The 14,318-nt window shown below is 38.8% G+C and overlaps 1 protein-coding gene across 1 annotated transcript in view; it reads right to left on the bottom strand.

Moving 5' to 3' along the window:
- Positions 1-14,318, bottom strand: part of LOC138648241 (tenascin-R-like) — a 467,927-nt gene that overhangs the window by 12,060 nt on the left and 441,549 nt on the right. Inside the window, exons 19-21 of the mRNA XM_069737805.1 lie at positions 12,394-12,490; positions 10,088-10,249; positions 8,102-8,265 (exon numbers count right to left, since the gene is read on the bottom strand). Coding sequence (XP_069593906.1) covers positions 8,102-8,265; positions 10,088-10,249; positions 12,394-12,490 — 423 coding nt within the window. The remainder of the gene's footprint in view (positions 1-8,101; positions 8,266-10,087; positions 10,250-12,393; positions 12,491-14,318) is intronic.

The following is a 14,318-nucleotide window of genomic DNA, read 5'->3' as shown; positions in this document are numbered from 1 at the left end:
TCTCTGGGATAGCAGCGAAGCAGTAATATAATAACAAATCAGCAAATATTTATTTATTTTGAGTATTGTAGTTTGACTTCCCTGCTTTCCTAGTGTCCCACACTATAGGATTAAAATTCGTAGCATTTGCATCTGACAATTACTGGTGGTGTTGTGTATGCTGACCTGACCCCCTTGGTTTTTATTAAATGTTTTTCTTTTTTCTATTTTATTGTGTCTTGTCATATTGGTTTTAACATATTTGTCCTTGTTTGGTGACTAGATTTAATAAAATGAAATGTAATATATCAAATGATCTTTTGTTATCATTATTTTTTTTCAAGTAGTTGTTTTTTTTTGTAGCTTGCTCAGTTCTGACTGCTCTCTGCTCTCTCTACCCTTCTTTTAGTGTTAGAGAAGGCAGAAGAGAGAGTATGGAGCATGGAGTATCTCAGGGAGGGTAATGAAAACAATTTGATTTTGAGTATCATTCGAAATCCAGACCTCCATGGGATATTAATTTTGATCTACATTGATCATTTTTATGTTTTATTGTTCTCCACACATTCCACTATGTAATGAATGAAGATTTGGATCTGGAATATTTTATTCAGTGATATCTAGGATGTGATATTTTAGTGTTCCCTTTATTTTTTTCGGCAGTGTATAATAACAGGGCTCATTAAGAAGAACCAGGGCAGGAAAAATTTTGGTGAAGCCCTCTAGGCAAGATATTTTTGGAAACCTCTTTCCCTTTTTAGCCAATCTCTCAGCCTCCGCGGTCACATCCATAAAGGCACGCATCATTTCTAAGGCCAGTGATTGATTTCAGCGGTCAATACTTTCTAACAGCATTGTAAATATACAAGAAAAATCTCTCATTTGGTTTCATTTAACCCTGGGAAGCTTCACGACTAAGCACCCTGACTACAAGCACAGAACCACATGTCTTCCTAATGATGCAGAAATTTATAATGAGCAGTAACTCATATGAAACAGGTTAATTTGCTGTTAGATAATTCAGTAACAAACCACATTTTAATAAATAAAATAAAAAATCTAATCTTCCTGACTGTGTGGATTGGTAGATTTGTCAGTGTTAATAGATTTACTGCTCGTTGCTGATATATGATTCCGACCAGCAGCACATCTTCCCGCTCCGTAATGCACCGGTATTTGATTAGCTGTTCAATGTAGCTGTGATGTTGATTTTCTGTAACTGGTTTATTCATCTTCTATAAATCAAATTATATCCTGGAAGATGCATCAAGACTAGAGAAGCCGTATCAAATACCTGCCCTATTCTTAGTGCATTGTAACATACAGATGAAGCTAAAGTGGAGTTTAAATGCAGAGATCTAAACTCAACTAACCCCTTACCGCCACAGCAAATTTTCATTTTTGTATTTTCGTCTTTTCCTACTCTTCTTCCAAAAGCCATAACTTGTTTTTTATTTTTATGTTGATATAGCTGTATAAGAATGTAGTATGAGTTGTACTTTTGCATGACACCATCCGTTTTAACACTACAAGTACTGAAAAATTGGAAAAAAAAATCCAAGTGCGGAGAAATTGTGAAAAAAAAATGCAATTCTGTCATGGGTTTTGGGGTTTTATTTTCACAACGTACATTCCGTAGTAAAATCACGATTTTCCAGGTCACTACGACTAGATACCAAGCTTGGATAGCTTTTGTTTTTTTACTTAAGTGGAAGAAAAAAAATTCAAAAATTTGTAAAAAAAAAAATAATAAAATTTTTGATTTGAGTTGCCATTTTCCGAGAACCTATAACTTTTTTATTTTTCTATGAATTGAGCTCTGCTAGGCCTCGTTTTTTTGCATGACGAGTTAACATTTTTATTGATCCAAATTTGGGTTTTGATATGCTTTTATTGTATTTTGTTGCGGAAGAATAGTGATTGAAGAAACGCAATTCTTGCATTCTGATTTTTTCTCTCGTCATGTTTGCTGGTAGATTTAATACATTTTACATTTTGACAGATAAGACTTTCATGAAAGCATCAATATCAAATATGTTTATTTATTTTTTTTACTTTCTTTGTATTCCTTTAATTTTAATGTGGGAAAAGAGGCTGATTTGAACTTAGGTATTTTTTTATTTACATTTTTTTTTTACATAATTTTTAGTCCTCTTAGTGGACTTTAACCTGTCATCATCTGATCGCTTATACTTTATACTGCAATATCAAAGTAGCGCATTATATAGTGTAAGGGAATGTGCACACATTTGTGGATTTCCTGCGGATCCGCTGCATTTTTTGCAGTGCAGAAACGCTGCAGATCCACAAGTAATTTACAGTACAATGTAAATCAATGGTAAAAAAAAAAATGCTGTGCTAATGGTACGAAAAATTTCATGCGGAAACGCTGCGGATTAAAAGAAGTAGCATGTCACTTCTTTTTTGCGGATCTGCAGCGTTTTTGTACCCATTCCATTATAGAAAAAAGCAGTAAATCTGCAAAAAACCCACAGCAAATACGCACAAAAAAACGCGTCAAATCCGCACCTGTGTTTTCTGCAAAGAGATGCAGAATCCGCACCAAAAATTCCTAAGCTTAATCTGCAACGTGTGCACATAGCCTTAGTCCTAGTCTCCTTTAAAGCTCAACTGATCTTCAGTGGTGGACCAAGGTGGCAGTGAAGGAGACCTTCAACAGGTTACTGGCTATCGTAGGAGCCCATCGGCGTTCCACACTCACATCACGAGGAAAAGATTGTCAACTGTCCAGAAGTCCCCAAGACAGTCCGTAAAAACAGGACCTTTTTTCCCCGACTGTCTGTACAAAAAATGTAAGGCGTCTGATTTTATTGAAGGTAAAGGAACTGATAATGACTATTTTGACTGTAATTATCATAATTTCACTGTTTTAACAAGGTGTGTACGATGACATCATTGTTTTAGCAAGCTGTGTAGGATGACATCACTTTATTTATTATCTCTATTCTGTGACTTTGCTTAATTACTGCTACTGTCGGATATGATTTTGAATATTTTTCATACTTGCTAACAGTCCTGATTTTTCTTGAATAATCAGACAAACAAACCAGATAGCAGAAGGGTCAAATCCATACCGTTGGCCCCCTTCCCACGTCCGTATAATACCGGTACCGGTCTCATCAGTGCTTTGGATCAATGGGGCTTCCATTTTTTTCTGGCATTGCTTAAGAAAAATCAACTTTAAAGCTTCTCCTAAACTTTGCAATGTTAAACACGGAAGGCACACGGACGGCACATGAATCCCATCCATGTGTTATGCATGTTTTACACGGACCCCTAGATTTTTATTGGCCAATGTCATCCGTGCTGCTAGTAAAAAAATGGACACCTGGTCATGTGTGGAACACCATGGATTATGATAATTACCGTGAAAAAATGGATGCCACATGAACTGCAAATATGGACATGTGAAGGGGCCTTTAAGTGCGCATTTTTGGGGGGCATTCTTGGGGGTATCGTTCGAATATTCCAAATTTGGTGTTTAAAATGTTTGCAAGTGTGAATATTCCTGTCCTGTGACCCACATAGATATTGACGGGAGGTGATGGGACATATTAGTGCCCCCATCCTCATAGTCGTGGGGGTCCCATGGAATGTATTACTTCAAAGTGACTGAAAATTTTATTACAGATTATTGCAAAACATTATTTTTGCATGTTCAAATCAAGCCTAAGACTTGATTCAGTTTTTTTTTTACTACGTAATGAAATAATAAAGTCTCTTCTCTTTGCCAGGCTCCTCGTGTTTTTTTTTTACTTTAAGGGTTACATGAGCAAACTAAAGGAACAAGAAAAAATAAATTTTAGAAAAAAAAAATCAATATTAATATACTGTACATGGTAGAAACTCAACCGCTAGATCACAGAACATCTTATAATGCTGCCGGGGGGTGTTGCAAGGAAAAGGATATACTAGGCTAACAAAATAATAATTACAGCTATGTTTTGCCTCTTCCCAGCTATTCGTATAAGTTAATTACATACCCTGAAGTAAATGTCCACAACATTCTGTGTGATTCATTTATTAGTTTATCTATATTGCTCATAGATACAGAACTCCAAAATCATGCGGCGGCACAGAATTGAACTCATCACACAGAGAAGGATTCCTGCTCTTCATTTCTATATTAGTACACAGGCAGAAGTGGCCGCAGTTTGGCAGTAGTGTGGAGTAATGTGGATATTAATTCAACTCTGGAGTGAGGTAAAAGACTTGTTAGAAAGCTCAGCATAATCTTTCTATATCAAATTCTGCCTGTTTCCTCACTCTGCTCCTTACTCTTCCTCCCATGCCTCTCCATAGAGTATAATAAGCTGTGTGACCTGATAACACAGTGAGATGACAACCATATCAGAGCAAGACAGAAGAGACAGAATTGAGCTGTTTGTTTTTTTTCAGAATAAAGGGTAAAGTCAAAAGGCAGAGGAAGAAATTGTTCATAAGTGGAGAAAGAATCAGATTTCTCTGATAAAGATATATTACGAAGTTTCTTATAATTGATTAATATGAACTTCTTTGAAGGTTCAGTTCTTTAGGTTTTTTACATCCTCCAAAAGGAGCTTACTCTGTACTATTCTTAATGAGCTCAATGTAATAAGTAACAGCTTAACCATCAGTTCCAAACCTTTCCAGATCCACTGACAATCTCTTTACCTCCTGAACCATTTGGATGGACATGTGACCACTGCAGACAAACATGCGTAATTGTGACCACTGCAGACAAACATGTCAATGCTTAGCATATTCCATCTCAATGTAAAGTCAGTTAGGATCTACTATCTGGGACACCCGCCTATCATCCACTGATCAGCAGACAGAAACAATGGAAGAACTGCAGCTCCTTCACTGCTGCATCTGATACAAAGACTTTGTGTTACTGCAGATCAGCCCTATTCTATTGAACAAGACTAATCTTGTAATGAGCTGTAGTACCAAGTACCAGACACATTTGGATGTATGATAGTGCCACCATGGACCCTTCTTTCTACATACTAGAATCCCTTGCATCATCACCTCCCAGTGGTCACAATATAAAATGTTGGAAAAACATTTTAATTTATGCCTTTCACATTTCCTAAATTGACTTTTATTATATTGGGTGAATGAGCCTCCACTTATCCAAAAGTTTCAGTACCGTGCAAATAGTGTAACCGTTCTTTGAAATTGCCATCCACTGCAATGTATTAATCCTGCGTTTTCATACTAAAATTCCCAGCTACAAGGGTTACCCACAGGATGAGTGATAACATTCAGATCGGTCGAGGTCCAACCTCTGACACTCCCATCAAGCGCCGTTGGATGAGTCAGTCCCATAAAGAAGGAATGGAGCTTCAATGAAACGTGCACAATGCTGCTCCATTCATGCAAAGGGCAAAACTATCCTACTGTAGCAATTGGTGGGGGTCTCAGCAGTCAGACCCCATTGTTCTGAAAGTCATCATTGATGTAGAAATTATCACCCATCCATTGGAAAAGAGAGAACTTCTCGTAACTGGAATATCCTTAAGGTTAAAACAGCCACTAATTAAGATCACTCATTAAAACAACAATTACTTAGAGAATTCTAAAAAAAACACCACTAAAAGACCACTTAAAAAAACACAATTTAAAGACCACTTATTAAAAGACTACTAAATAACTGCATGTTACTTTCATACCACTCCAATAACGCCTGACTCATTCTCCCCTTTTCCCTTCTACTCATTCTCCAGGTCTCCTCCTGTGCTGCACCTACAGTCTTCACATTCTTAGGGCAGCACGGCGGCTCAGTGGTTAGCACTATTACTTTACAGCACCGGGGTCCTGCGTTCAAATCTCACCAAGAACAACATCTGCAAAAAGTTTGTATGTTCTCCTTGTGTTTGCGAGGGTTACCGCGGTGTTCTCCAGTTTCCTCCTACACTCCAAAGACATACTGATAGGGAATCTAGATTGTGAGCCCCAATGGGGACAATGTCTGTGAACCGCTGCACAATATGATGGCCCTACTTAAGCAATGCATAATAATAAATGCTCTCCTTTTTCCTTCTCATTCTCTAGGTCTCCTCCCGTGCTGCACCTACATTCTGCACTGCCATAAAATGTCATAAACCTACAAATATCCAATCTTGAAGAAACAAACAGAATTTCTTCAGAGTCCATTCTTAATACCAATCCTGTTTGATACCAATATCTTTTGCTCATAGTCTTCCATATAAAAGTATGCGTAAAATTACAGGATAACTCCTCTGCTGTATTTTTCTACGCCCGTAACCCTAATCATAACAAATACCATGATGTACATGGGCGCGTACAGTATACAGACGCCGAGGGGAAGTACGGTACTTTCCAGATTTTCACCTTTTTTTCATTTTCATGTACTGTTATCTTTTAATGAAAAAAACATCTAGATGAAACATGTAATATCATTTTGGCTTTCTATCTATTAAGAAGTGTATTTGTAACGCAGGATAGGAATCAGAAGCAAACAATCTTTCTGCTCTGTGATGTAGGAGATTGCAAATGAGCGGAGCAAGAAAATACCAAGACCTCAAATGTTAATAATTTCTTTAAAATCCTCACTTTGCAGCCCTGGCTCCCCACCAAGATGCAAACTATTCTTCATATTATTTTTTTTTCTACAATGTCCTTGCCTTGATTTGGCTTCAGATATTTTAAGCCATTTATATTCCCTGTTTGATAAATATATATATATTTTTTTATTTGCACTAATGCTGTTTTTTTTTTCTGGCTTTAGGTCATAGGTTTCTTCTTAAAGGGCATGGACACTATTTTTTTTTTTACATAAATGCATTTGGTTTAAAATAAAATTTAGCATTTTGGTTTCATTCTAAATTTTGCACAGTTCTATAACGTCTGCGTTGCGCTGCCTATTGCTGACTGCAAAATAATTATGGATTACCGTAACTAATTATCTAGCAGTTCTCTGAATGTTGAGCTCTGTATAACCCCGCCCACACCACTGATTGGCTGCTTTCTATGCACACAGTGCATAGGCAGAAAGCAGCCAATCAGTGATTTTTATCAAAACAAATACAGCTCATGGTCAGTAAGTGACACATCGTTGGAATCAGGGTCTTTGTCTCTACACTATGCTGCTCTCAGATTAGGTGCCAAAAAAAAAAAAATCTACTGACCGATTCCCTTTAAAAGTCAAACAGTGCAACATTTTTAGTGAAACCCATTTGCAAAAACGTTTTATTGTCAAAAATACATGTATTTAAGTAATAGAAAAGCCTCAATCAAATATCAAATAGCAGACTCTTCTAAGAAGCAGCACAGCATCAGGTATTTCCTAGAACCTTGTGACATTTGTAGGACGTTGTAACTTCGGTCAATGCCTTTAATAAGGTGCTTACATCCACTTTCAAAGGAGCTGTAGTTGAATGTTAGAAGTATCCTAAATAATTTAGTCCAAGACTCAGATATTTATAACTTATCTGTAGGACATCCGGCGCCGTCCGCTGATCATCTGCAGGGAACTAGAACAATATGTTCCGCACACTGCGTACTGGCTGGTTCTTGGGTTCTGCTGCTTATGTGCAGCACAAAAATAATCACTAGAATCTGTTGTTGATGACTTATCCTACAAATCCTGGAGATACCTTAAAGATAAGCAGATCATATTCTGTATGGAGCCTCGGTGATCAACTGTAATCAGCAGCAAGTGTTTATTTTTCCTGCAGCGCCCCCACAGGGAAAATGAAGTATTACACAATTGACATTAAATTCAATGGACTATTCACAAAATGCATAGACATTCTGGGTCCTTCAAAGAAAGACAGATATTCCTAGAATAAGAGCACATGCCGTATTTTTCAGGTGGTCAAACCCAAGGAGTTTTTCAAGAAAAAGATGTGTTAAAAAACACCACTGTTTTTCCTTTTCTTTTTCATTTTCTTTTGGTTATTTTTATTGCACTTTTTCAACAGGTTTTTCTTTAGTATTATTTCTTGCACTTTTATGCCATTCTTTTTGCTATTGTTTTTTGGACGTTTTTTATATATATGGTGTACTGCATCTGTCTATTTCCAGCTGATAAGAGAGAAGACAGCTCATCTTCTATACCAAAGCATGTCTCACAAGCCTTGTGGCCACCTACCTGGCTGTGTCTTGACTCTCCATATTTGCCGTTGAGGTTAGTGCGGTGACAGTTCTTATACCACCAGGCTCCTCTATACGATGAGGCACAATTTGTTACAGCAACATCATTATCTCTGTCCTTGGTAGAGAATGGGCGCCCCTGGTGGTAGGTAAGGGAATCGCCTTTGAAAAAAAGATAAAGATACATAAAGTCACTTCTTTACTTGTAGTGAAATTCTGTAGTTTCCTTATCATGAGACATGAAGAATAAATAATTACTCAATCTGCACATTACAGCAAGGTTTACTTGGGCCAAAGAAGCACACTTTTATAGCTAGATGTTGGGACACATTTTTTGGCTTCTGTTCAATGAGGATGTTCCTGCCTTAGGATAAGAAAAATAAGATTGCTCTTTTCTAAAATGGTGCCCCACTTGCCACAGGTTGTGTGGGGTATTGCAGTTCAGCCTCATTCACTTCAAAGGATCATTAATATTGCTCAGTGATGAAAACAGAATGACCTCATAAGAAGATAATGACAATTGGAGCAAGATTTTTATTGATCCCTCTCCTGCCAATGGTCTGGGACACATACGTAGACATGGACATTAAACATAGAAGCAGAAATGTATTTTCATATATATTATAAAACGCCTTTTGCTTTCTGCTCTGCATTTTGGCTTTCAAATAAAATTGTGTTTTAGATTTACTCTTTTTTCATTTGCCAAAATCTGTCCATTTTTGTGTCTAGCAAGGACCAAATCTTACGAAATTCGAATTTACCAGGTTTCCTTTTTGGTCAGAAAATTCAATCTGCATTACTGTGCATCTCAGGTCTTTGCTTAGTCTTCTGCTGGCTGGCAGGCTCGGTCCTCCTCTGGCTCGCTCGGTTCTCTGCTGGTTTGCTTGGTTCACCACTGGCTCGCACGGTCCTCTGCTGGTTCACTTGGTTCACCACTGGCTCACTTGGTTCTCTGCTGGTTCGCTTGGTTCATCACTGGATCGCTTGGTCCTCTGCTGGTTCGCTTGGTTCATCACTGGTTCACTTGGTTCTCTGCTGGTTCGCTTGGTTCACCACTGGCTCGCTCGGTTCACCACTGGCTCGCTCAGTCCTCTGCTGGTTCGCTTGCTTCACCACTGGCTCGCTTGGTTCTCTGCTGGTTTGCTTGGTCCACCACTGGCTCGCTCGGTTCTCTGCTGGTTCGCTTGGTTCATTACTGGCTTGCTTGGTTCTCTGCTGGTATGCTTGGTTCATTACTGGCTCGCTTGGTCCTCTGCTGGTTCGCTTGTTTCATCACTGGCTCACTTGGTCCTCTGCTGGTTCGCTTGGTTCATCACTGGCTTGCTTGGTCCTCCTCTGGTTCGCTTCCTGCTTTCGTCTATGGTTTTCCCTCCTGTCTTCACTTTTTGATGCTTCAGAAGACATCTGTCCCTCGAGCAGCATCATGACATCTTGTGAATCCGAGCTACATGAACTTATGACGTTCATTGCTTGAGGCTTAGTCAAGTGTCGGAGACACCAAAAAGTGAAGACAGAAGAGAATATCGAAGCCAGAGGTAGAGAGAGAGCCAGCGGAAGACCGAGCGGAGGACTGGGGTGCCAGAATGGTGAAGGGCATGATGAGTATAATGTTGGTTTTTTTATCATTTCACCCCCTTCCAGAAAGAAGAATCAAGCAAAATAGGAAACTGGCTGGCCTTTTACTTGATTCGAGCAAATCGAATTGCAAAAAATTCAGGGAACTGACTAATCCAAATTTTGAGAAATCGAAAGTGATTTCAATCAGTCTCGAATCAATTCCCCCATAACTAGTTGGATCAAGTATTGCAGCTCAGTCACTGTCAGGTAAATGTGGCTGAGATGCAGTACCAGACACAGCCATGGACAAGAGTGGCACTATTTCTGCAAGTAACTAGATGCTTACTTCTAATTTCATATAAGCCCTTTCCATGAACAATGACACATACAAGTCACATTACATTTTCAATCCCCATAGTTGTTATACCTGAGGTTCCGTTGTACTCCCCAATGCGCAGTTTGTACATACTGCGCGGATCCCCCACATAAAACTTGTTGTAATACGCATACACAGACTCTTGGCCCTCTCGCATATCGATTCTGAGCTCATAGCGTCCCTGGGAAGTTATCAGGTGGAGGGTATCCAGCCCTGCAGGAGAAGAAACATGGAATAATTGTCCTTCAGATGTTCCAACAAGTCTTTTCACAACTTTTCTTCCAAATGTGTTTGTTCATATCTAATTTGCATCTATCATTAGAATATTGAAAAAAAAATCCTGGGATATAAACATCATAATGGAGATGTAATTTTACCAAGAAAAGTCTCGGAATAATAAAATTGTATTACTATTATTAAGCCTGATGTGCGGGAGCATCTCTCTGCAGAATAGTAATATTAATAATAGCTGTCTTAGGCTTTACTGTTGCCAGCTTTCAAAACGGGAAAGTAATTATAGCTGATGTGGCATCTGACTGTCTCATTCTTGTCACTTGCACGGAACAATATTCCCTTTTCCCTGTCCTCTTGCAGAGCTGTATTTCATATGAGGTTAGTACAAATTTGGGGGTGGAAAAATGCCTTCAAGGGGAGCTGCGTCTCTGAAAATAAATCATCCTTATCTCTTCTGGATAAAGAAAGGTCACAATTCATATTGAAGTGCACAGTTTTACTCATCTGATATGTTGGTCACATACAGGCATCATTTCATAAAAAAAGATATATGGTATGTTCGATAGGACATTACTTACGGTGAGCTCAAAGCCTGTGGACTGATGATCAATGTGATAGAAATGTAACTGAACTGGTTTTTTTTTTTTCAATTATTGATCAGACTTTGCCAAATTATGAATGTTTGTAATATACTCCATTACTTTATTTTGTTTCGTTCTCTCTAAAACACCATTCTGAAAGTACGGTTTTATCTGATTAGTTCAAGCCTCTTTAGTGGTTACTTTGAACTGCTCCTCTAGCAAGAATCCACGCTCAAACACTATTTACAAACACTCTCCTTGTCTGAGCATGTCGGAGTGGAGCAGAAGCTCACACAGGGAGAGTGGTTGTAAATAGGTTTTGAGTGTGGATTCTGGCTAGAGCAGCAGTTTGAAGAAGCTACTAAAGGAGCCTGAGTTAGGTAGCTAAAACAGCACTTTCGGCAATAGGGTAATGGTAATGGCGTATATTACAAAAGATTCATAACTTTGCAAAGATTTGTCACTAATTAAATAAACAAAAAAAGCTTAGTTACTTTTTAAGGAATGCACAGACACCAACCCCAAGTCCTATACTCACGTTACTGCAATTCTAATGTTGATGGAGGATATATAAAATAATAGTGTGCCATGCCATGATGCCGTCACCCATTAAAAGCATGCTCTATTTTACTGCTTTCTTCTTAAAGAGAATATATCAGAAAATTACATATTGTTTAAGTGAAGGTTTTTGTTAAATGTAAAGTTAACAGAATCAACTTCATTACAAATTTCTCAAAAGATGTGAATGGTGAAGACCAAATGGCATATATTACCCCCCCCCCACCCAAAACAACCCCAAACACTTATGTTCACCTCTGCCAATCTATTGTTTCGCCCCAGCAGTGTAGGAATGGGTTGCCAAAGATACATCAATAACATTGACTTCTGGGGCCACACTGTTCTACCACATGCAAATATTATGTGACCCTAGTACACAAATTAAGTTTTGCTTCTATGTAATATTACATTTTGCCAGCTTACACCAAAATCTTTAAATCAATTCCTTTAAGTAAACATTCAATCTCAAAAATAGTGAAAAATACAGGCAATGGTAGTGTACCTGTCAATAAATGAAGGCATTTTTCTTTTGCTTGACAACCTTAGGACAACCCCTTATTATTAGCTTTGGGGTGCTGCCTAAATTAAAAAAAAAAAAAAAAAAATCTATACTTACCTCCCAGACCAGCCCTGTGTCCCCCGCTGGTCTCCTGCCATAATATGTCACGTCAATCAGTGGCCATGTTTCTTCTGCTTCTCCAGCTCCTGAGTCTTCACCATAATCCAGCACCCAACATGTGATGTTCATGTACGTCACACATTGTGAAAGGCGTAAAAAAGAGAATTTCTGTATAGACTAAAGAGTGGACCCTCAGAGTTATCTCCGATGGGCTCAAGGAACCTAAATCCAACACTGATGATGAGGGTCTTATTACCCATTTAGACCTTTCAATATTACTGATGTTTTTGACCTCCATCAGATTTGCCTGGGGATACTTGCAGCTTGATAAGTATATTAGTATTTATTACTGAGATGCTACTTACCCAGCCAAAACTCATCCTCAAGGTTCCCAAAACCAACTCGATAGTCAGCCCACTTACGGAAGAAATCTGTAAGTCCGTTCTGACGTCTTTGAAGCACCTGAAAGCAATGGAAGCCATGTTCAGAAACATAAGGAGGCAAAAAAGATGACGCGGTCTTTAGGAGCGCTGAGGCAAGAAGGGTAAAACAGTTAAAATTAAAGAGGCACAAACCTTTATTAAAATGTATAACAGTCTACAACGCGTTTCGATAGCGGCACGCTATCTTGCTCAGGTGACGGTCACGTGGCTCCAACACCTTCTCCCCACGGTCAAGAGTCGTTCAGCATGGAGTTTTGTCTCCCTCAACTCTCCGATTTTATTGGTGTTATACAGGGGTGCATTTACTCAGGGCTTATCACCTTTCACAACTGTCGTGAGTCCCACTGGTGCTGACGAATTGGGCAATTGAAGGCTACAGCGCAAATCTAACATTTTCTACATAGACCCATAGAAAGACAGTCACATTGGATGCAACTACTTACCCTAGTATATTGCTTGGGTAATGCTTTCTTAAAGGGAATCTGACAGCAAGGTATTTGCTATGTAATCTGAAAGCAGCATAAAGTATGGGCTGCGAGCCTGATCTAGCAATGTAACGATGGAAAACTGAGTGTCTAACAAAACCCTTTGGGGATGAGAAATTTTACTAACAGATTACCCAGAGGGTAAATGGACTCAATTTAAGGGAAAATGTGATTAAAACATGACTTTTATTGTAAGTAAGTAATATGGTCTAACATATGACTGCACTCCACTAGCTAGGATAGCAATTTTCAGGACAATTATATATGTCAGCTGCAAGACCACTAGAGCTAATTAAAATTCACTCATAGCCTCCCCGACATGTTTCGCCATGACTGGCTTCATCAGGGGACTGAGTCTATTTTCAGCCCCTGATGAAGCCAGTCATGGCAAAACATATCGGGGACGTTATGACTGCAGCCATTAATCTATGTAGGGGATACATTAGCTGTAGGAGAGTGATATCCCATAGAGAAGTACCAAAGAAATGCTACAGAGCAACACCATCTGAGTTATTTTAATCTCTATTTGTTAGACCATATTATTTAATTACAATAAAAGTCAAGTTTTAATCACATTATCCCTTAAGTTTACTCTATGGATAATCTGTTAGTATGATACTGCAATGTGTCACTTACTGGATTGTGTGCTGCTGTTTCAATACAATCAGTGTTTTTATCAAAAGGAGATTATTACTTCAGGACTAGGTGTCTCATGCCTCCTGGTCCAACCACACCACCACCACTGATTAGCAGCTTTATGTTTTCAGTGGTGTTGGCAGGGGTAGACAAGGCTCAGTATTCTGAGCTCTGCTAGATCTGCAGCAGAGAAAAACTTTTTTTTAATCAGAACTGCTGTATTCAATAAACTAAGTGAATCATTGATGGAATCAGGGTCTCTTTCCCTACATCATGCTACTCTCAGATGAGGTAGCAAAGACCTGGAGACAGATACCCCTTAAGCAATATTATTTGCCCATTTTTCAGTGGATGACATCAGGCACCCAATTGTATATTTATTTGTACACTACTTGTTTTATTTGAACACCATAAATAAAACATACTAAACAAGGCAGCACCACTCTTAAAAAGTTATACCTAATATTGAAAGTTTTCACCTATCCATAGAATACGAGAAACTTTCTGATCAGTCGGGTCCAACCACTGGGACAATCCATCGATCCCGAGAATGGGGCTGTAAAATGCCCTGTTGCAATGGTACGGTGATCCCTCATTAATTCAGCATGGGTCTGCCGTAGATCGCAGAGTACAGCACTGGGCTATTTCCCTTACCCCCATAGCATATGAATGGAGTGATGGCATACTTGTGTCACGGCAGGGCATTTCTGAAACCCAGAGCTAGCA

Source organism: Ranitomeya imitator, chromosome 8 (assembly GCF_032444005.1).
Source record: "Ranitomeya imitator isolate aRanImi1 chromosome 8, aRanImi1.pri, whole genome shotgun sequence".
Classification (NCBI taxonomy): Eukaryota; Metazoa; Chordata; class Amphibia; order Anura; family Dendrobatidae; genus Ranitomeya; species Ranitomeya imitator.
This window is presented reverse-complemented; position numbering and strand designations above follow the sequence as displayed.